General features: G+C 41.7%; 1 protein-coding gene across 9 annotated transcripts in view; it reads left to right on the top strand.

Moving 5' to 3' along the window:
* The window catches only part of ZNF532 (zinc finger protein 532), a 70382-nt gene that overhangs the window by 29881 nt on the left and 17076 nt on the right, over window positions 1-23425 (top strand). For all 9 annotated transcript variants that reach the window (XM_061615494.1, XM_061615475.1, XM_061615484.1 and 6 more), the window contains exons 2-4: window positions 1102-3468; window positions 17128-17309; window positions 22267-22443. In XM_061615494.1, coding sequence (XP_061471478.1) covers window positions 1129-3468; window positions 17128-17309; window positions 22267-22443 — 2699 coding nt within the window. In that variant the 5' untranslated portion in view covers window positions 1102-1128. The remainder of the gene's footprint in view (window positions 1-1101; window positions 3469-17127; window positions 17310-22266; window positions 22444-23425) is intronic.

Raw genomic sequence — 23425 nt, forward strand, 5'->3', positions numbered from 1 at the left:
GTATATCCCACTTGCAAGACTGTACATCAAGAAGGAAGGATTTGGTACATACCAGTGAAGTGATTGTCCCTTTTCTTTTGTAGGTAGAAAATCTGACTCGCCATTAATTCATAGCAATCCTTGCAGGCATAAGCCTATTCAGTCATGTTTCCTTCTTTACAGAACTGTTTCCAGCCATTCCTTATTTCTGATCAAGGTTTTCCTCTTGAATTTTTCTCTTGCCGAAATTGCCATATATCTGGAGACCTGAGAATGTGACCCTCCCATTAAATTTTGTTTGCCTGATGCTCCTAGGAAGAAGCATGCCTCTCTTGAGACTGACATATGAAAAACAAAAGTTTCCCCAATAAGTATTAAACCCCTCCATTTACAAAATCATAATTCACATTATTCAGAGCTTAAACAGATTTCTGCATATTATTGTATTCAGCTTTCTTTATTTGTGTCTCATCATGAGACTCATCACATGTTAACAACTTGACAAACAGAGCTTCATATCTCTATAAAATAAACAGCATTTAAAAAAAATTAAATTTCCACAAACCTAAATAAATTTTGTAAAAGTGTGAACATACCTAAAATACTGAATCTCCCTAGCAAGAGAAAGCATTCTCCTTTAAAAATTTACCCCACATATTTTCAGTGTATACAGTGTGGGCAGATAGGTTACCTCTAGAACTTTCATGATGCTCTAAACCTAGTAAAGGATGTGAATGAAATGTTTTGATGGAAATCCATACATTTTTCTGATCCTCTGTGCCTGTTCCCCTCCATGCTGCATCCAGTACTGTTATGTTAACAGAAATACTCATCATGTGTTACCCAAATTGCCTTGGAGTTTTGGTAAATATCTAGTACTGACATACTTTGGGTGTCTGCTAGAAAAAAGGTTTCTGCTACAGTTGCTTAAAAGCAAAATTGTTTCCTTACTTGTAAGTCCTCAAAATAATTAGAGAGCTCTTGAACATTCATATGGGCTCAATGATGAAATGGCAGAATTAGATCTGTGGAAACAGTAACATGGAGTCCAGTTTCCACTGATATGGGTGTTTGTGTGTTACAAATCATAGTACTGATAAAACATTTCTGTTGGTTTCATAGATTTACGTCCAAACCATTAACGTGACCATGGGAGATATGAAGACCCCAGACTTTGACGACCTTCTTGCGGCATTTGACATCCCAGATATGGTTGACCCTAAAGCCGCTATTGAGTCTGGACATGACGATCATGAAAGCCACATAAAGCAGAACGTGCATCCTGATGATGATTCTCATGCCCCATCATCGTCTGATGTTGGTGTAAGTGTTATTGTGAAGAATGTGCGGACAATCGATTCCTCTGATGGAACAGAGAAGGATGGCCACCATTCTACAGGCAACGGGTTGCATAATGGGTTTTTAACTGTATCGGCTCTGGAAGGTTATAATAAAGAGGAAGGCAAATCTCACAAAGATGACGGCTCTGTTTCGGAGACCACATTGAAAGAGTCTGCTTTCAACCAATTTAGCCCAATCTCAAGTGCTGAAGAATTTGATGATGATGAAAAAATTGAGGTGGATGATCCTCCTGATAAAGAAGAGATGCGTGGAAACTTCAGAGCAAATGTGCTAACAGGGTCTGCCTCCCAGCAGGAGTATGAAACGTTAAAGGTACGGGGAGGAGAAGACCTAATGAAACCTGGAGCTGTAGGTTCAGGCAACCCTGATAAAAACAAAGGTGTTAAAAGAGACTCTGAAACCAACTCTACGCCTATAGGCGTGTATGAAGCTTTTAAAGCAAGAAAAATAGATGATAAGCTGCTTAAAGAAAATCCTGAAAAGCTACTTGAAAATAGGGTACTTGATGGAAAGATAGGCACTGAGAAAGGGGAAGCAAACCTTGCTAGTGTTTCACAGTCTAAAGCAAAGTCATCAGCAAAACTCTCCTCGTGTATTGCTGCAATTGCAGCCCTTAGTGCTAAAAAAGCAGCAACAGACACTGTTAAAGACTCACAGTCTAACTCAAGAGAACCTTCTCCCTTGCCGAAAGATATGAACGAAAGTCCTAGGACTGCTGACAAATCTCCTGAATCTCAGAGTCTCATTGACTGTGCTAAAAAGCCCTCTGTTAAACAACCTGATAGCCCCAGGAGCGTATCGAGTGAAAACAGCAGCAAGGGGTCTCCGCCATCGCCTGTGGGCTCAACACCAGCAATTCCAAAAGTTCGCATAAAAACTATCAAGACATCGTCTGGGGAAATCAAAAGAACAGTTACAAGAGTATTACCAGATGTTGATTTGGACAGTGGTAGGAAACCAGAACAAACAGCTTCCATGGTGGCTTCCATGACATCACTGCTGTCATCTCCAACTTCTGCTGCAGTCCTTTCTTCTCCCCCTAGGGCACCTCTTCAGTCGACGGTTGTCACCAATGCAGTTGCATCTGCAGAACTCGCTCCAAAACAGGTCACTATTAAACCTGTGGCTACTGCTTTTCTTCCCGTATCGGCTGTTAAGACAGCAGGATCCCAGGTTATCAACCTGAAACTTGCTAACAACACCACAGTGAAAGCCACAGTAATATCTGCTGCTTCAGTGCAGAGTGCCAGCAGTGCCATTATCAAAGCTGCCAATGCTATTCAGCAGCAGACTGTTGTGGTGCCAGCGTCAAGCCTTGCCAGTGCAAAACTTGTGCCAAAGACGGTCCATCTTGCCAACCTTAATCTACTGCCTCAAAGTGCTCAGACCACCTCCGAACTCCGCCAAGTGCTCACCAAACCTCAGCAACAGATCAAGCAGGCAATAATTTCTGCAGCAGCCTCGCAGCCTTCAAAAAAAGTATCTCGAGTCCAGGTGGTGTCGTCTTTGCAGAGCTCTGTGGTCGAAGCTTTCAACAAGGTGCTCAGCAGTGTTAACCCTGTCCCTGTTTACATCCCGAATCTCAGTCCTCCTGCAAATGCTGGCATCTCTTTGCCTACACGCGGTTATAAGTGTTTAGAGTGTGGCGACTCATTTGCCCTTGAAAAGAGTCTGACACAACACTACGATAGGAGGAGTGTGCGGATTGAAGTCACCTGTAACCACTGCACAAAGAACCTTGTTTTCTACAACAAATGCAGCCTCCTCTCCCATGCTCGTGGACATAAAGAGAAAGGAGTGGTAATGCAGTGTTCCCATTTGATTTTGAAACCCGTTCCAGCAGATCAAATGATAGCTTCTCCCACAAGCAATAGTTCCGTTGCATCGTCTATTCTTCAAAGTTCCATTGGAGTGAGCACCCATACTGTGACAAAGATACAGTCTGGAATCACCGGGACAGTCATATCTGCTCCTGCGAGTACACCTGTTCCTCCAGCCATGCCCCTAGATGAAGACTCATCAAAGCTATGCAGGCATAGCCTGAAGTGTTTGGAATGTAATGAAGTTTTCCAAGATGAGACATCTCTAGCGACACACTTCCAGCAGGCTGCAGACTCAAGTGGACAAGTACAGTATCTTACATTTAAATTCCAGTGTTCCTGTACGATACATAGGAGGTTTAGATTTTGCTTTTATAAATGTGTGTTTTCTTACACATCCTTTTTTTGGTCATAAGTTTTTTTTTAAAAAGTGACAAAAGATGAAGAAAATAATTTTTAAATGGAGTGGGAAGTAATTGGGAAACAAAAATGGCATACATTAGGAGGTATTCCTTCCAAAGAACAAAAGTGCTCTTAATTCCTAAGTAGCCCTTTAAACTACAGTCCTCAATCCATGAACTGAGAATATAATAAAAAGGCACTTTTAGTTGCTTATTTACATTATTTAAAAAGTAAGGCTTCACCAACTTGGTGTCCTCCAGATGTTGCTGGACTACAACTCCCATCAACTCCAGCCGGCATAGCCAGTGGTCAAGGATGATGGGAGTTGTAGTCCAAAACATCTGGAGGGCACCAGGTTGGGGAAGCCTGTAACAAAACATACAGAGTTTCCAAGTGTTAGCGGATTTTAGGGGGTTCAATCCACACCTGTGAAAGTGGCTGTTGAGATTACCTTTATGTTAGTTTGATGAGGTTTGGAAGCAGCATGGTTCTTGAGAGAAACCTTCAGAGCACATCACTTTCTCCATGTAGCATTCTCATGATTGCCATACAGACTTCTTTCTTAGCGGTGAGCAGACGCAGAATCACACATACCTGCATCCATCCTCATCGGCTCCAGAAGTAATCTGGAGGCATCTAGCAAATCAACCCAGACTCCAGATTGCATTGAGTTATAACACTTAGACCCTGGCAGATGGTAATGACGTTCCATTTATATTTTTATTGTAAATTGCATTGTAAGGGTTTGCCTTAAAAGATGAGGTAAAAGTAAAACAATAATAGTAAAATAATAATAATAATCTTTCAGGCTGTGAATGGGATCTTTCCTACCCTCATTGTGTTACTTACTTGGAAGGTCATGGATATTCCTGAGCAGCTGGGCATAATCTGAGCTGTAGTTCCTATGGCACTGAGATGTTCTGGATGCATCATGCATGCATGCTCACACAAGTAGTGCCAGGAACTCTGTGAAATCTGTGGCCTCTAGATCACAAATGGAGTACTCCCTACTGCATCTGGTAGGTAATTCAAGAGAAAGGGCCGCTTTTGGGGTCTGAAGACTACCTCTGGGTCTCTGCTTCAAGGCCCTGTGTAGGATGATGATGTCATCACCATGTGCCACTGAATTGGGCATCTAAGGAACTTGATTTGGATATATTTTAGAGCAGACAGATTCCAGTTTGTCAGCGTTCCAAAACAGATCTGTGTGTGGACACTCAAACTCTGCTGTCTGTCATCTTCAGTTTGGAGAAATAGTGTCTCTATATTAAAAATCAGAGTGTTGCTTCTGAGACAGTCATGACTTGTGTAAGGCCACCTAATGAATCAAGGCTGAGATGAGATTTCATCTTTGTCACTATGTTATTTAACCTTTAAAATTATTTTTGGAGGGCTTCGCTAAGTCTGTGAGCCACACTGAAGAGCTTCCTTAACCCTCCAATATGCCAGTGTAATGTCTCTCAGACCTCAGTTTAGAGCTTCAGTCTGGGCAGTGTGTATACCAAATGCCTTCTAAACCCACCCCATCGCCAGGTCTGAAGTTCCAAGCAAGGGAGACTGACAACTTCAGAGAAGCAACCCCACCTCCTCACAGAATCCTGGTTGTGATTTTACAAGGGAAACAATATGTAATAAAATGAAATAAAACAGCATCACAGTTTTATAGAAGAAGCAGAATGAAACAGACCAAACTATTGATGTTAATAGAAAGCTCCAGTAAATAAGATGGGCTTCGCCAGCCTTCGCCTCCCTGGCACCTATGCTGGCTGGGGCTGATTGGAGTTGTAGTCCAAAACATCTGGAAGGCACGAGGGTAGCAAAAGTTAGGGCTAGCCTATATGATGACAAAAGAGATACCACGTGAACCTCCCTGGGGAGGGAATTCCAAAGACTGTGTGCAGAAGAGGCCCACTTTCCATTAGATACCCCCCCCCATTTCTGAAGGTGGGGAAATATGGATAGGGACCTCGGGAAAGGATCATATTTGTTGGGTCTAATACAGCTTGGGAAGTTAAGAAGAAGGAAAGACCACCATTTGAGATTTCCTTTAAAACCATAAACAGTAATTTGAACAAAACTAGATAAGCAACAACTATGACAAGTCCACACTGTCTCAGTCACCAACTGGTCTTTTCCCAACTGTACCTGCATAGGATGTTAAGCTCTGAGTCTAAGGTTGCACCATACATTTAAAGCACTCTTGTACCACTTTAACAGTCATGGCTTCTCCAAAGGAATCCTGGGAACTATAGTTTATTAAGGGTGCTGACCTCACAGAGGTACAGTTCCCAGCATCCTTAACAAACTATACTTCCATGGATTCTTCATGGGCCTATCTGCACTATACAATTAAAGTACTATTGTGTTACTTTAAACAGTCATGGCTTCCCCCAAAGAATCCTGGGAAGTGTAGTTTGTTAAGGGTGCTGAGAGCTGTTAGGAGACCCCTATTCCCCTCACAAAGCTGCACTTCCAGTCAATCTCTCTTTCCAGAAAACTCAGGGAATTGCATTTCATGTTCATTTATTAGTGAAAATAAGATACAAAAATGCATTTTACATTAGGGAAAATTGCTTTGTAAAAGTGTGTAATTAGGCAAAATTACATATAAACATGTATATTAGGAGAAATTCATACTAAAATGCTAATATGTTTTCATGAGGATTTTTTGAAACTCACAAACTAATGGAGAAATGTTGAGAACTGAGCTTAAAATTGGAAAAAGTAGAACGTGAAATAGATAGATTTGCCCATCCCTATATACAATGGAATCTGTTGAACTGGTATCCGTTTAATGTCAGTTGACTGACACAATCTTTGGATTGTTTTTCCTACTCATAAATAGTGTGGAAAAGTGGTAATTAATGGCTCTTACTTCCTGCTGTATCGCAGCTTGGGTGCTTAACACTCCTTCTCGTGTACTTAATGGCTGTTATAAAAGAGAATATAGATGGACTGATTTCTTAGTCTCTCCCCATGTGTACTGTTTATTTTATCATAGCTGCAAAGATACGAACTCGAATATCAAAGTAAACACAGATGTGATCTTCCCAAAAATATAGCTTTACCAGTTTGCAAAAAAAAAAAAAAAAGGAAGTTAAAAAAGAACAAATTGAAGTAAAACAGACTAGCTATTACATGTCAGCTATTGGCTGTCCTGTGATGTCATGGATTGTTGACAAACATTTTACCTACTCAGGTAAAATTTAACACAAAGAGTCTTTGGGAAGAAAAGGCTGTATAGTGTTGGACATATGGGGTGCAGAGAGTGCACAGATGCCCCTGTTACTTCCCAGGAATATTTGCACTCTTCCTGTTGCAGGGCAAAATGGAATAAGGTTCTCTTAGGGATAATACCTCAATATGCACATTTGTGCTGTTGGTGGATGTGGAGAGGTAAGCCAAAGAGAATAAATCTGCCTGCACAATTTGCAGATTTTCATTTCTACAGTGTCAGATTGCTGTCTGCACAGTGGAGCAGTCTTTTCGTTGGGGAAGTAACATTAGGAGCCCAACCGAACTTTGGGCATGTGATCTTTAGGGCTAGGTTAGCCTGATTCCAGTCCTTGTAACTTCCTGGACTGAGTTTATGTGCATGTCTGTGGCAGAAGTTATATAGCCAAAAAAAAACCTTGACAGCATCCCCCCCTAAACCACTAAAAAGCTTGAAACGCCTTCTAGTGCCCTTTATAAAACAACACTGTTCCTCCTAACATTTATCTAAATCACCTGAGCTTTTCCCCCTAGCCATGTAGTTGCTGTATCCTTCCTCTTCACACTGCAAGGGATGATATCACTAAGAAAACCTTAAGATCTTTGTCTAAATAAGAGAAATGAGGAGCAAAACCAATGCTGTGGCACCCGGACGCACAGGATTTGGTGTCTGTTTGGAGTAATTTGTGTACAATGGTGTTATCACTAGCCCTTTTCAGGCATTAAAAAGAATGTGTGAGGACTTGAATTTTTTGTGTATGTGTGTGGTACGAGCACTTGCTCCACCTTCCGCGTCCCCATGCTACCTCACCTCCTTTTCTCCTGTCCTTACCTTGACCATGATGGTCTGCAAGGAGATTCTAACCGACTTCAGCTGAATGTGGTTAAAATCATCTCTTCAATCAGGCCAGTCATGGGGAGGATTCTAACAGTATCCAGCTGAATGATTTAGAATCTCTCTGCAGTCCTTTCTGCTCTACGCTTTGAAGGTTGAAAGAGGAGGGGGATGGGATGTTACACACAGGGTCACTGAGAGCAGGAATGGCATATATACTTGTGTGTCCCTATACGGTTTGAGCAGTCCTGCTTTTTTAAAAACACAACAACTGAAGAAGGTTGTTAAAAATGTAAATGTACTGCCTTCAAGTCGATTCCAACTTATGGTGACCCTATGAATAGGGTTTTCATGAGGCTGAGAGGCAGTGACTGGCCCAGGATCACCCAGTGAGTTTCATGGCTATGTGAGGATTCGAACCCTGGTCTCCCAGGTCATAGTCCAACACCTTAACCACTACACCACACTGGTTCTTGAAGAAGGTTGTTACTCCTTTTTTAGAGATCTGTGTGATAAAGGTCTCCCTTCTTATTCTGAAGAGAGGGGGTAAATACCTTCACTGAAAGACTCCCCCATGATCCGCATTCTCCAAAGAAAGAGATAACAGATTCATTCAAGACTCAAAATTTGTGAAAGATCTGATGGCTTGGGAGTCATAATGGCTAAATTAAGTATTGCCTTTTGGTTTCTGAGCTCAGTTTGTAATGCTGGAAATATTTGTTCATTTTATTTAAAACATTTCTATGCTGCCTCTCACCAAAAGCTTGAGGAAGGGTACATATTAAACAAATAAACAAAAAACACACCAAGCAATAATATCTAATATAAAATGCAGCTGCGTCAGACAGAAATTTCAAAGACTAAAACTGCAATTATACTGTGTACTATATCTGCAACAACATGGTTAAATAAGTATAAATAAATAACATGGTTTAAGGAGGCACCAAAATATAATCAGAAGTGGCACCTGCCTGAGTTAGCTACTACTGTTAGGGAATAACTGGATCCCAGTCTTAAGGCCATTGGAACCTGCCTGGGCTTTTTGGCCTATGATGAGCAAAGATCTATTTGATTAGTATCAGGGACAGTGACTATTTATTGGTGGTGCTACAGTTGTGGAATTCTGGCTTCTGGATAGATCATACAAGCTTCCTCCTGTCCCCGTTTTAGATGGTGCTTGAAAGCAGTTTTATTCTAGAAGGCATTTTGTGATTGACTCTGTTGTTTTTAATTGTGTTTTGCTGGTTATTTATTTGTTTATTTCATTTATATCCCACCCTCCACCGATCCCAAGGCAGATTACATTGTCCAGGTACAACATACATCATAATAAAAAAATAACATTAAGAAAAACCAAAAAACCTTCCACAGAATTGTGTTATATGCACTTTCAGAAAACTGGAACCAGTTGGCCTACTATCTCAGCCCTCACTGTACAACCAAAGACCTGGAAGAAGAGGTGGCTCCTTAGCTGACTCTGAAGGCTAAGCAATGTGTGCCAGCACATGCTTGTAGGGGGAGACACAACTCCACAACCAGAGCAGCAGTGTGTGATGTGGCTGTGTATTTCAGTACTTCCTTCAGTTTTAATATTATATTTTATCGCTATGTATCCAAAATTGCTTATGTTAAAAGAAAATGAGTTTGAGAAACAGGGCACATAAATAAATAAACCCTGCTTTTGTTTCTCTAGGTCAGAGAGCGGGAACATTTTACATGAAATACATAGTCAACTCCAGCAAGTATAACAAAAAGGTTAATTCAAAAATGGATAATATATATGTATCCAAACAGCCCACAGGAGAATGATGTAACTAAAACCCCTGATGAACAAGCACGACTAATTGGCATGGCTGTTCTTTAGCTGTTGGAGCAATTTGTCTGGTTTATTCCAGTAACACACAAGATTCTGGCATGGAAACTAGATATGCAGAAAAAAAGGGTGTAAACCCTGAATGCCTAAGGAGGGAGTTTCAATGTATTTATTGTATAAATTCTTTGAAGAAATAGCTTATAGTATAAAATGCCCAACGCGTTTCAGCCCATCAAGGGCTTTCATCAGGGGATGATAGTTGCTAAAAACTCTATATGCACTAGAGAATTTACTTGATTGCTGCAGACTAGAGAATTTACTTGATTGCTGCAGTATTGTACTTTCGCACCTCCGGTGCCTCATTCATGCATCCCAAAACAATGAGAGAACTGAAGCACAGCCATCTTTCGAAATGCACATCTCCAAATTTTGCAGTGCAGTTCTCCAGCCAAGTAAGGTGTACAGAAATGCATATACTGGGGTAAAATGTGTATACAAACATTTGTGAAAATAACATACAAAGGTGGATTATATTACAGGAAAATGCTCTGCAAAAGTACTATATTTAGGAAGATTGCACACAAACGTATACATTGGGAACATTTGCCCTAAAATGCAAATGCAAACTGATATAGAAATGTAGAGAACTGAACTTAAAAAGATTGGAAAAATGAGAAACAGAATCCAAAATTGACAGATTCACCCATCCCTATATACGAAAGAGCTTCATTCTGTTGCTGTTTTTTAAAACACACACACACGTTTTGTGCATTATCCAAAGCTCATGTTCATCAGGCTTTTAAGTTGGATCATTCTCCTGTGGACTGTTTGGTTCAGTGTGTATTACCCTTTTTTGGACTGTTGGGAAAGCCTATGTATTGTTACATTTGCATTGTATAAGTTTTGTTTTATGGGGCAATTTGTGATTCTAGATATACTGTGACAATAAACATGCTGGCTTTCTGGAATTGACTGTATATTTTATTTAGGGTTTGCTCTCAGGATTTTTTGGCTCAATAATTTGGGCTGCCTTTTTGTGCCTGCCTGTGCTGTTTTGTTGAGCTTCTTCTCTAGGTCCTGTTCAGCATCTTCAACCAGGGACCTTTTCCAAGTTATGTCCAAGGTTGGTTTCCGCATAGGGCCTTTTGTTGAGTACAGACGGCTAGATTCAGAAGCTGTTTGGGCTCCAAACAATGTGTGGCAGGCCATTGTAGTCTTTATCTGTTCTGGTCTGCCACTGTCAGCATTAACCTAGATCACAGTTCTAGAGTGACCACTCATGGTCAGAGCTGGGAATTGCTGGGCCTCATCAGAGGGCTGATTGCCAACTTCTCAAGCCCCTGTAGCTGCCTGTTTTCCTGCTTTTTCAAGGGCCCATCTCCACTCTGCATTTAAAGCACTATCATACCACTTTTAAGTAGTTATGGCTTCCCCTAAAGAATCCCGGGAACTGTAGTTTGTTATAGGTGTTGAAAGTTGTTAGGAGACCCTACTCCCCTCACAGAGCTACAATTCCCAGAGTTCCCTGGGAAGAGGGATTAACTGTTCAGTTGCACTCTGAATCTAGCTCTGTGAAGGGAATAGGGGTCTCTCGGCTCAACTTCTTCTCCTAACAACTCTCAGTTCAACATCTCTCCTTAACAAACTACAGTTCCCAGGATTCTTTGGGGGAAGCCATGACTGTTTAAAGTGGTGCGATAATGCTTTAAATGTATATTGCAGATGGGGCCTGCGTGAGCAAGTATTGACAGGAGCAAGAGAATCAGGAAGCTTCTCCTTGCCTCTCCTGGGCAGCTGTATGGTTTGGATCCAAAGGAATAGGGGGAAACGAAGGGCTGGAATAGCCAGCTGTAATAACCAGCATTTGGAGCTGTTGCTATGACCATTGGGAAGAATAATTTCACAAGACACAAATTGTTTCACAAGCATTAGAATCACTCGGTACTGTTGAGGTCTTCTCTAAATCCCAGTTTTCTAGATGTGACCATTGTTGCTATAGAAAATAGATATCTTTTGCTGACTTCCTTTGATGTCTGTAAGCCATGGGCATCAGAGAGGGGCAAGGGGGGCAGTCCCTCCCCTGGATGAATAATAATTCCCAGCTTCCATTTAAAAAATGATAGTGTGTAGCATTTTTAGAACCTGAGATATGTCAAAATATGCATGCGCTATTCTCCTCTTTTGTGAGAAACTAGATTGTTCTCACCTTTCAGTATTTTAGCCAATGAATGGAGTCATAGCAGTGACATTTGGGGCCACATTCACACCATACACCATATTTATTCTACTATTATTCCACTTTATTATACAGCCAGCATGGATTTTTCACATTACGCAGTGTTAAATTGAAAATGCCCCCCATGCCATTCTGATGCTTCGCATAAACTAATTTCACAACAAAGCCTTACAAAACATACAGTCCTGAACTCAGAAACGCTTGCTTAACAACCCTCTCAATTTTCATGGCGATACACAAAAGTCAGAGATAATAGAGAGTTAAAAGTCTAAAAAGAGGGGGGAAAGCCAGAGCCCTTTTGGACTTTTTTCTCTGAGAGTTCTCATAATCTGTTGAAATTCATTAAAAATCAGCCATGTTCACAGAGTACCTGTAATCCTAATACTGACCTTGCCCCATACTCTGACCTTCATCGTCTGCAGTTTAAAAGTTTAAAAAATGCCTGGCTGATTTTTAATTAATTTAATAAATTTTGCATTGAACTGAATGATAGTGTTGGGCATGCCAACTGTCAGTGTTCTAAAAGCCAGACTCACAGCTGTTTGGACTGGCTAATCAGGTGGCCACACCCACACCAGACTTTGATTTCACGTGAGACAGTCATGGCTTCCCCCAAAGAATCTTGGGAAGTGTAGTTTGTGAAGGGTACTGAGAGGAGACTCCTATTCCACCGACAGAGCTCCAGTGGCCAGACTGGTTTAACAGCTGCCCAATTTCCCTGCTTTTTAAAGTTTGATAGAAATATCTGTGGGCTATAGGTACATTCTTAAACCGCAAGGTTTTTTACCTATTAGTGAATAACAATCATGGCTTCCCCCAAAGAATCTACAGAGGTGTATTTTGTGAAGGATGCTGAGAGCTGTTAGGAAACCCCTATTCCGCTCACAGAGCTTCAGTTCTCAGAATGGTTTAACAGTCGGTCTCTCTTCTCAGAGAACTCTGAAATTGTGAGGTCTATGAGGGAAAGAGAGTGAGTGTGGCCTGGGAAAACCCATTAGAGAAGGCTACTGGCGACATTCAAGCAGAGCTTGGAAAAGTTACTTTTTTGAACTACCACTCCCATCAGCCCCAGCCAGCATGGCCACTGGATTGGGCTGATGGGAGTTGTAGTTCAAAAAAGTAACTTTTCCAAGTTCTGCATTCAAGAGGCAGCTGGACAGCCATCTGTCAGGTATGCTTTAACTTGGATTCCTGCATTGAGCAGGGGGTTGGATTCAGTGGCTTCATAGGCCCCTTCCAACTCTACTGTTCCATGATTCTAGAGTTACCTGGACTCTTGGTTTGGCTTGAAACCTTTTCTGCTGGTCTTCCTTGGTGGAGTGTGATTGCTGCCCTATAGAAAACTATGCAGACATCCAGGTGTTCTCTGATGCTAGTTAGTTAATGGATGTATATTTATTTATTTGAGTGTTTACTCCCCCTGCTGGAAAAATTCTTGTGGACGTCCATAGTGCAAACCCTTCTGCTCACAGGCCCACCATTTCTAGGTTCCTGGGTTACATACAGAGAGGGGTAGGAGAGACCAGGTGAATGTGGACCCAGGTAGGAGAAATTCCAGGTACAGATAATGCCTGTGTAAGCCCAACACTGTCACTAAATCTCCCAGCTGCTGTCACTACCCAAGGAGTGGGTGTTTTGGGATTAATATCTTGGGTTTTCCTCCCCCACAAGGTCATCCTGGCTAGTGGACTAGATATGTTTCTGTTGCAAAGATACTTTCAACATCTTGCTTTCTGAAGTAACAAAAACCCTTTCGGAATCAATCCCTGCGGAAACAGCCTTACTTACCAGGCCCTTTCCTGGCTGTTAGAAAGTGCAATCAAGTCAGAGTTGGTCCTTACAGTGAGTTGCCAGCCATTTCCCAAGCTGGCTAGCAAAGACATGTTCTAGCAGCTCCTATTTAGAATGGAAATTTACCAGGTGATTAAAAGACTGTGCAAGAGGAAGACTCTGATTTGATTTGAGTGTCTAGAGCCTCTTAAATGAGTCAGCAATGATAGCGGAGCCCTTTTGTGTAATATTCACCACAGATAGTTGGCAAACCAGCCCCTTGTTTTTCTTTTACAAAGCCTACATAATAAAAGCTATTATGGTATGTGGAGCTTTAAAAAACTAAGAAATATATGTTGCTGACAAAGTATACACCTGGTCTGGGTCAATATGTCTGTATATGCCTTGTCTGGGGTTAGAAACTTGTGGAAAATAACCTTAAGGAAGGTTTAACACTGCACCATGTTTACCTACAAAAAGGGCGCAATTTCCTGTCTTAACGTACATAATACACCAGCAAGTTCAAGTTTCAATCGTCTCATCAAATGTATGTTATTGTTAATAATCACTAGGCCACGTGCGCTGTTCAAATGTGATATCCTGTTCTAAATCAGTGTATCCATTAGAGCTCTGCTGTATTTTTGCCTGAGGCAAAAGGAAAACTTTGGCAGACGTAAAAGTTTTATGACCTCCACACACACACACTTTTAATGGCACATTGTCACTGCCTGTTTACAGCTGCTTTCAAAGACCTAGAGCTTGGGATAGTTAAAAAAAAAATAGGGTTCTTCCTGAGGAAATCTTCACCAATCAGAGATCATATAGACAACATGGTAATGTCACAAGACCAAATGGGGTTGAGGGCCAAGCTGTCACTTTGTACAAACACTTCTACAGAGTTTTGAGGCATTCCCCCCCCCCCGCCCCGCACAATTAGCAATACTGGAGGTAGATGGGTTGCAGGGGGATGGGGTTTTTTTTGTTTTGTTTTGCAAAAGTCGTCCTTGCTGCCTTGTTTTGTCTTCGCTCTGATATCCATAGCTTTTTATGTAGTGCGATACCCCTTTTAGAAATAAGAAAATTGTCTCATGAATTGGAAAATAGGAAGCTGCCTTATACTGAGTCGGTCCATTGGGTCCATCTAGCTCCGTACTGTCTACACCAGCCTTTCCCAACCGGTGTGCCTCCAGATGTTGTTGGACCACAACTCCCATCAGCCTCAGCATGCTGGCTGAGGCTGATGGGAGTTGTGGTCCAACAACATCTGGAGGCACACTGGTTGGGAAAGGCTGGTCTACACCAACTGGCAAAAGCTCTTCAGGATTTCAGGCAGAAAGTCTCTCCCAGCAATACCTATATATATACATATGTAAAATTTGTAGATGTATACAATAGAATTTGCAGATCTTTAGTGCATACTCAGCTTTAGAGTATGCTAAGCAAGAAGCGCAAAGAGTATTGGCTCATGTCCAGCTCTAATCCTAGGGCACATGTTATGCAAAACGACTGGTGGCTTCGGATGCTGATGCGCATCCCTGTTCACATCAAAAGGCACATCTGGCCAATTCAGTGTAATGCAGGTGAGGATGTGCATATAGATGTAAACTGATGTTGGCAGTGCGCTGTTAAGGTGAGCATGTTCAGATCTTGTCTGATTTATAAATTGGTTTAAATTTTAAAGCGTTGTGATTCTTTCTGTTCCAAACAAGCTAGAAATCTAGATTTAAAAAATAGCTAGCTTCTGTGACAAATTGTACTTCTTGAGCTGCATGAAATACCTTCCAGGTTGCTAGGTTACTTATGGATTAACTGCAGAATCAATTTATCTCGTCTTTCCAAACTGAAAGCCAAGGTACACACAGAATAAGGTGGTCAAATTCTGGATTGAACTACTTCATCTCACAGGTGGTAGCGCTTGTAGTTTTGAATACTCCCTCAGCTCCCTGCATGCTATAAACTAGATGTATAATAAACTAGATTATCAGAAAATATCTAGTGTACCTTTGTCTCTGATAATGGCAGTGCATTGCCTATAAGACACATTTCTTCCTGAGTGAGCATTCAAAAATTTAACCCCCTACTACCTGCATTCTGAAGTGGTTCAGTCGAGAACTACTACCCCCATCACTCTTTCTAATTGCAAACTCAGGTGGTGAAGTGCTTTCAGCATTGGAAACATACGTGTGGCTACTGAGAAACTAGAAGGGAGGCATCCCCGAGGGTCATGGGATCCCTGAGGTTTGCAGAAAAACATTTAAAACTTTTTTTGAGCAGGAGTACTTCTCTTAGAGGAAGAATAAACTGCAACAATTTGTTGCTGGTCCCACTGGTTCTGTGTCCTGGGCATTAATAGTACAGTCCTGTGTGCATTGACTCAGAAGAAAGTCCCATTGTGTCTCATGGGACTTACTAAGTGTGATTAGAACTTACTAAGTGTGCAGCTACAGTTATATTCAGAAGGGGCCGGTCTGATATTGAGGGCTGGTGGGGAGGGGAAGAGAAAAGGTAGCAGGCTATACAGTGCTGCAAATATTATCTAGTGAAATATGAAAATAGGTGCTTTTTTTTTTTTTTTTTAAGGGTCATTATTAGATTCACTGCCATTGTACTCTTGGTTATCTATTGATACGATGTAATGCTGCCCCTTCCTCCCAGATGCTCAGAGTAGTGGCCATAGGATTCAAGTGCAGCCTTCGATCCCCAAGTAATAGCCAGACCCAAAGCTTTGGAGATGGAACTGTCCAGTGTGGTGGATGGTGGTTCACAAGCTGGACATAGACCAGGCAGACCCGCATTCAAATGTCTGCTCAGCCACAAAGCTTACTGCTTGAGACAGTCATTGCCTCTCAGCAGAACCAGGATTATGAGGATAAAATGGAAGGGGGCGGCGGAGAAAGACGATGGACACCACCCTGGGCTTTTTTGGACGCAGAGCAGTATCAGAATGAAATCAACATAGCCTGAAGGCGCCTAATGTAGATTTGGCAACCCATCCATACTAAATATTTGCTACAGCTTTGGATCACAAGGGATCAGGGCTCTGAAATGATGATGAATTATAAAAAGCAGCTAGTTTTTGCAGAGTTTTAATTTTCCTTACATTTTCTGTTTTCTTCTTGAATAAAAGGATACCCTTTAAAACAGCCATAAAGTTCCTGGTGTTTATTTACAACTGAAGGAAAAGAATGCAGGTTCCTGCTCCAAGGAGATTAGCTATAAGGGTTGAACAAAGACATTATGCAAACAGAATGATTTTCACTTTCTCTCCCTTTCCTCCCACTACTCCGCTCCCTCCCCAAATCTCCCCTACCACAACTATCCAGAGCAGATTTGGGAGTGTGCAGGGGGAGGGGGGAAGTTCCATTGCACATGTGCAATGATTTTGTTGGATTAGGTTCTAATCGAATTTTAGAGAGAAGGGTCAGACAGGTGGGAAAAAATGCATACCTTACTGGTTGTAACGTATATGCTTTTTCTTAACCTGAACCTAAGAGACCTGAATTCAGTTAAAAAGAAACATGGAAAATGGGTTTATTTTATTGCTTTGTTGTTGCTCTTTTTAACTGACATGCCCACAATGATACTTTCTATTTTGTTTTTTTTAAAAAATGTTTTGAATCGTGGCCACCTTTATAAAATCAAATGTATGTCTAAGGCAAATAAATTGCTTATTGTCTTATTTGTGTCTATTGTGTAGAAGACGTGTAGTATATGTCAGATGCTGCTTCCAAACCTGTGCAGTTTTGCATCGCATCAGAGAATTCATCAGCACAAATCCCCCTACACGTGTCCTGAATGTGGCGCGATCTGCAGATCAGTCCATTTCCAGACCCATGTCACAAAGAACTGCCTACACTACACTCGAAGAGTTGGATTCCGGTCAGTATAATAAGAATATTTTGAAACTGTTACGAGGAATAAACAATTTAACACTAGTCACAGCCACTGAGAATCCTTCACAGTATTTTGGTGGCCTTTGTGCTGTTGATTTAGGGGTAGGGGTGTTGTGCTAGAGAAAATTTATCCTGGGGACATGTACATCAAATTTTTACCCTTTGAATCAGGCTGGTCATTGTGTTTGCCCAGAAGTAAGTTTTACTTAAGAGTTGTGTAATAGCATGAAAAATGTAGGAATGGGTTAAGTGTACATTTTAAAGCAAATTTCCTAGTCACAGATTCATATACAGGTATATATAATATATAGTTTACATGTGTGTGCGCGCATGTGAGCTCGTGCATAATAAGAACCTAAGGCAAGAATATAATATACTCAGCTATTAGATTGCACATTTCTCCACATTTTACGACTGTTCAGAATATTCACTCAAAAATGCATATTTTGTGGGATACAAAAAAGTATTTTAAGTGTTTGAAAAGCACACAAAAATGAAGATTTTACAAGAAGAATGCATACAAAATGCATAGAATTTAAATGATTTTGTGAGGGGGTGTTTTTTAAAAATCTGCATAAAGGGGCAGAATTGACCTGTGATTGAGCACACATGAAACTGGCATGGAACAGATGCAGACTGATCCCTAGATCAATGCTGATTTGTTCCAAATGGTCATTGTGGCTGCAATATGATGATGAAGATTTTGGTCTGTCAAGTTTTAAAATCTACTTTTAAACAATTAAGCAATGAAAATTTAACTGTGTTTGCTCATCACGATAATGCCTAGCCTTCCCCATTCTACAACACCCCTGGCCCAACAGGCATGAGCTCTTCTGCAAACAAAGGGTTTCCTGCATATGTAAAATTTTGAAAAGCTGTGCTGAATTGTGTAGAAAAATGGCATTTTGCTAGTGCCACATAATTATTCTAGCACATTTTATCTGCAGGATCTGAATATCTGCAGGAACATAGCTGGAGACACAGTGTAAAAGCTTAGTCTTTAAACAAGTTTCAAAATCTGTTTCATGTGTGTTTTGGAATAATAATGATGACATTGCTGTGCACTTAATGAGGATATGAACATTTTGAGTTGGCTCGAACATGTTTCTAGATTGAATTCTGTGAGTAAATTAGTGGTGGAAAAGTTATGTGGGAATGTGTTAGCCACAGAATTTTGCCAGGAGCAATTTGATGAGCGAGGCCTGTCAAAAATTATAAGCATTACACTGGGAAAGCATTGTATCATAAAGTCATAGAATGGTAGAGTTGGAAGGGGCCTATAAGGCCATCAAGTCCAACCCCCTACTCAGTGCAGGAATCCAACTTAAAGCATACCTGACAGGTGGCTGTCCAGCTGCCTCTTGATGGCCTCTAGCGTTGGAGAGCCCACCATCTCCCTAGTTATATCCAGTAGTATGGTCTTTTCCTGTTTCCACGCACCTCGCCAATTTTGAAAGAAGATCATGCCCCCTCCTGCTAGATCACCAATGAAACAATTTCAGTATCCGAGGGGAAGTTGTATCTGTAGTTGGAAGTCTCACAGTACTGTGATCGTAAGCAAATGTACTAAGACGCAAGCCCCACTGAACTCAGAGGGATTTGTTTTCCAGTCAACACCTTAGAACTTTGGTTAGGGGATTTAATCTAATTTCTAACCTGGATGCAATGGTAAATACACAGGTTTATTGGTATTTTGGATAATTGGGAAATGCTGCCCGTGACTCAGCTGAAAGAAAAATGAGAAGATATCCCTGTGAGGCGCTTCCAGTATTTGCAGTGTCTGTTAAATCAGAAAGGCCTTAAAGATATCATTTCTAACTGTGTTTGAAAATCTCCTTTAGGAGCATTCAGGATCATGGTAGTGAGAGACCTTGTATCTGTAAATTTATCATCTCCTTTCTCTGGTTGGTATGGATGCAGAAGGCTCGCCCTGTGGTCTTTGTCATTGCTGCTTCAGGGGGTTGCAATATAAGATTCTAGCCAGCTAGTATCTTGTCCGTCATGGAATGTGACCTTTTATGAGATCTGGGACTAGGCAGTGTTTGCATTGTTGCTGGGAAGAGAACAGGGCTTCTCCATCTGTATTGTCAGCAGTGACTAGCAGCGGGTTTCAGGCAGAATTTTTTCCTAGCTCTACCTAGAGATGCTGGAGATGGAAGCTGGGACTGTCTGCATTGCCACTGCTAGATTCTGCTGTGGGGCTGCTTCTTCAAGACACAGGGGCAGTGCCTGTCAGGTGTGAGGAATTGGTCTTTAACTAGTGAGCTGGAACCCACAAGTGTGTTGTGGCCTGACCTAACGTGGTCAGCTAGGGTGGGTAGATGAAAAAAAGAGGACAGGGCTCCTAGTACAGGTGCAGGAACCCTACCCACTTTTGCATCTGACTTCTCTAGAGGTACAGCATCCTAAAGCTTCACATTTTGGGGACGATATTTTCATTAACCTTGGTAGGATTGTTGGGGCACAGATATGAAAAGTATTCTGGCTGCTTTTGCATGGCTCAGAACGGTATTTTTGCCCCGTTTAGGAGTATCTTTGTGATTTGATCTCAAAAAGGGAAAGAAGGTTATATGGGATTTTGTTTTTCTTTTGATTCTTTTATTTTCTTTTGTTATTTGATTACTTAAGGATATATTTTCTCCTTTGCAATTTAGCTCCCTATTTTTATTTACTTGTTTGTTAGTGATTTCTATTTTGTTGTTATTTCTTACTTGAAAAATAAACATAGGGCTTTTTTATAGTGGTTAGGGCATTGCTAAGATGCAGATCTCTAGGGAAGCATTACGATAAGAACAGTTCTGAGCTTTCGCTTCCAACACCTGGCAAATGTTCAGCTTTCCATCTGCTTCATTACTGGAGTAGCTTCCCAGTGTGTGTCTTCAATGCAAAAAGAGTCTCAGATCATCTTTAATGCACAATAATTTGCACACTTTTTCCAACCAGTGGAGGGTATTGAACTGATTGGCCTTGAGAAAGTGTTAAATCAGTGACTTTGTGGCCCTTTGATATTGTCTTTGCATCTTTTTCTGTTACCAGTTACTCATTTTCTCCAAGCCAGGAAGGCTGGACCTTCAGCAGTGAAGCTGCTCAAAGTGGGAGCTTACAAAGGAGCTGGAGGCTCCACCCCCGTCCTGGCTCTCAGCCTGGCCTTGATCCAGGCAGGTGCTCCCATGCGTTTCCAGCCTCCACTGATACTCAGAAATCTGATGTAATAGAGGGTGATAATGGTGAATACATAGTCAAGAGGCAGCATGGAGTAAACTTTTAAGTAACTCTTTTGTGGCTGCTAGTTACCTCAATTCATCCTGCTTAGGTTGAAAGACAATGAGATGATGGCACTTCTCTCAGGAAGAGTCAGGATTCAGAGGCTGCCCAGGTGAGGTGAGGCCCATCCCCATCCCCCCCCCAGTGAAAAACATCCAGTGCTGCCCAGCCCAGGTTAGCAGGTAGCAGAATTTGGGGGAGGGCTGTTCCCCTGTAGCTGTTGTGGAACTCTTAAAACATAAGACTTAAAGAGTAGCTGTTGCAGTAGTAGCATCAAGAAGCCAGGGAGATTACATTTGTTATCTTTCGCCAACTGGCACCCTTCAGGTGCTTTAGACTACAACTCCCATCAGCCCCAGCTAGCATTGTCAGGGATGATCGGAGTCGCAGTCCAAAACATCTGGAAGGTGCCAGGTTGGTGAATGCCGTTTTGTATGATAGCCCCAGTGCCTTCATGAGTCGTCTCCTTTTTTTCTTTTCTAAATCTTACTGTAATTGTTGTGTTGTAGCTTTCTCTTCTTGTCAATTCCCTTGAAGGCCTGCTAACAGCCATAAAGGTGGCATAAAAACATTTTGAATAAATAGTACACAGCTTATCAGGCAGGAGTAAGGGGAAGCTTTCTGTTCTCTAAAAGAGCCAGTACAATTTTAAAAGCAACCCAAGCAATCACTTTGGGCATCAGCATTTTTAGGGGTGCCAAGGTAAAAGCCTGCCATCTGAGAGGTGTGCCCGAGGATCTTTTGCATATTCCCAAGGATGCTGGGACACAATCCTTCAACTGCATGCTCACAGAGTTGTGCCCCAACCTATGCAAACCTTGCAAGGGATTCTAGAGCTTGTTTATCTGGTCATATGAGGCACGAAAACATTTTTAGTTCAGGTCTAGCTCCTTTTGAGTGGCTGAAGAAGAGATTGTAGATCCTTTTCTTTCCATTCCCTCTTTTGTGATGACATTTGCAGGGGGTGAACCCTTAAAACAGCCTAATGAGGACCGACGTGTGCACAGTGGCCATGGAATGCTGACTGACTGTTGGTGGAGGTAGGAAGTGGAAAACTGGCAGGGAGGGAGAGTGGAATGAAGTATCCTGGAGAAGAGCATGGCTGACTAACTGGAACACTAAACAGGAGCACTCCACGCAGCCACATTTTTTTGCAGGTCCTACTTATATACAGTAGGGCCCCACTGATACGGCGGGTTATGTTCCAGACCCCTGCTGAAAAGCGAAACCCGCTGAAAAACGGAACTCCGTCAATAAAATGGTGCCCGACACCCGAAAAATGCCGTAAAAGCAGAACAAGCGCCATATAAGTGGGACCTTACTCTAATTGAAAACCAGGGACACCGAAAAGCAGGGCCCTACTGTAACTCTTCCTGTGTGCAGACATGAGCTGTGGGCTTCCTGCCAACCTTTTACAGAGGAAGGTAAAATCCTTGGCCTGGTCCATGGTCCTTTGCCTTTCATGCAGCAGGGTTGAGAACCTTTCGGTGGTATTTGGGAATTTGAGCATCCTCAAGACTGGAGACATTTTGCATCCTTTCTGTTTCTGTGTGCGTTTAGAGCTGTGTCCTTGTCCACTTTCAACAGCCTATGTCATGGTAAGGATACCAGCATATAGACCCTATGATGCTGTGCTGTACAACAGAAAACGATAAAATAACTCTCCATCTCTCTTACAGCTGCGTCCACTGCAATGTGGTGTACTCTGACGTGGCAGCGCTCAAATCCCACATTCAAGGGTCTCACTGTGAAGTCTTCTACAAGTGTCCCATTTGCCCAATGGCATTCAAATCAGCCCCCAGCACTCATTCCCACGCCTATACGCAACACCCTGGAATCAAGATAGGGGAACCTAAGTAAGCAATATTGATCTTTGCTTCCTACTTGACATTTTAATGCTAACTCATATGACCGTGCAATATTGTGCTTCTTATGCTCAGAGATACATGCTGCAGGCCGTGACTGGAAGTCTCTCCGTATGCCATTAGCAAAGCAGGAAGAGACGAAGAAGAGGGTCAACTTGGGATGCCTTTCCCCACTTTCCACTGTGTTTCCAGAACTGAAGGGCACACATTACACTTTTCAGATGTGCAGCTTAGATTGGCTTGGAGAAAAAAGCCCTCCTCCACAGAATGTGCTTGGAACCCCCCCCCCCTTTCAGCTCTTCCTGTTCAACATGAGAAAGTTAAGAGTGAAGTGACATAGGGTAGATGAATGCAGAGGGGGGCAGGGGAAATGCACACAGCTCCATGGCCCCCACTCACACAATAGACTGGCTATTGATATGTTTAAAAACATGTATTGTACAAGCACAGATGTGGAAGTGGCGATGTTGCTGAATCTCATAATTGGAAACAAACAATGGTCAGTACCCAAAGAACTAAAAAGAAAGGGTGGGGAATCCCAAAATGCTTTGAGGAAAGCCCAATGTGTTTTGGCCCCTACTATATGGGGCCTTTGTCAGGGGATGAAATAGTCTGTAGAGATCTCTAATAGCAAAACTGCTTCAAACTTAAATGGCAACTATTTTTGCTTTTAGAGATCTCTATAGACCATTTCATCCCCTGATGAAGGCCCAATATACGAGAGGCTGAAATGCGTTGGGCTTTTATTTATTTGAAAACTTTCTTGACTTTCCTTCATCAGATGACTATGCAAAAGTGTGTAAAATTAATCCACACAGCATTAAAATACAATTTGAATAATAACTCACTTCTAATAACAATTGTATAATAATTTTTAAAATTCTTACTTCTTGGATAAACACAAAATATAGATATATCTGCAATGCATTTTCATAAAAAAGAAGGAAGGTGCAAAATGAAAAATTCCTTTCAC

Source organism: Rhineura floridana, chromosome 1 (genome assembly GCF_030035675.1).
Source record: "Rhineura floridana isolate rRhiFlo1 chromosome 1, rRhiFlo1.hap2, whole genome shotgun sequence".
NCBI lineage: Eukaryota > Metazoa > Chordata > Lepidosauria > Squamata > Rhineuridae > Rhineura > Rhineura floridana.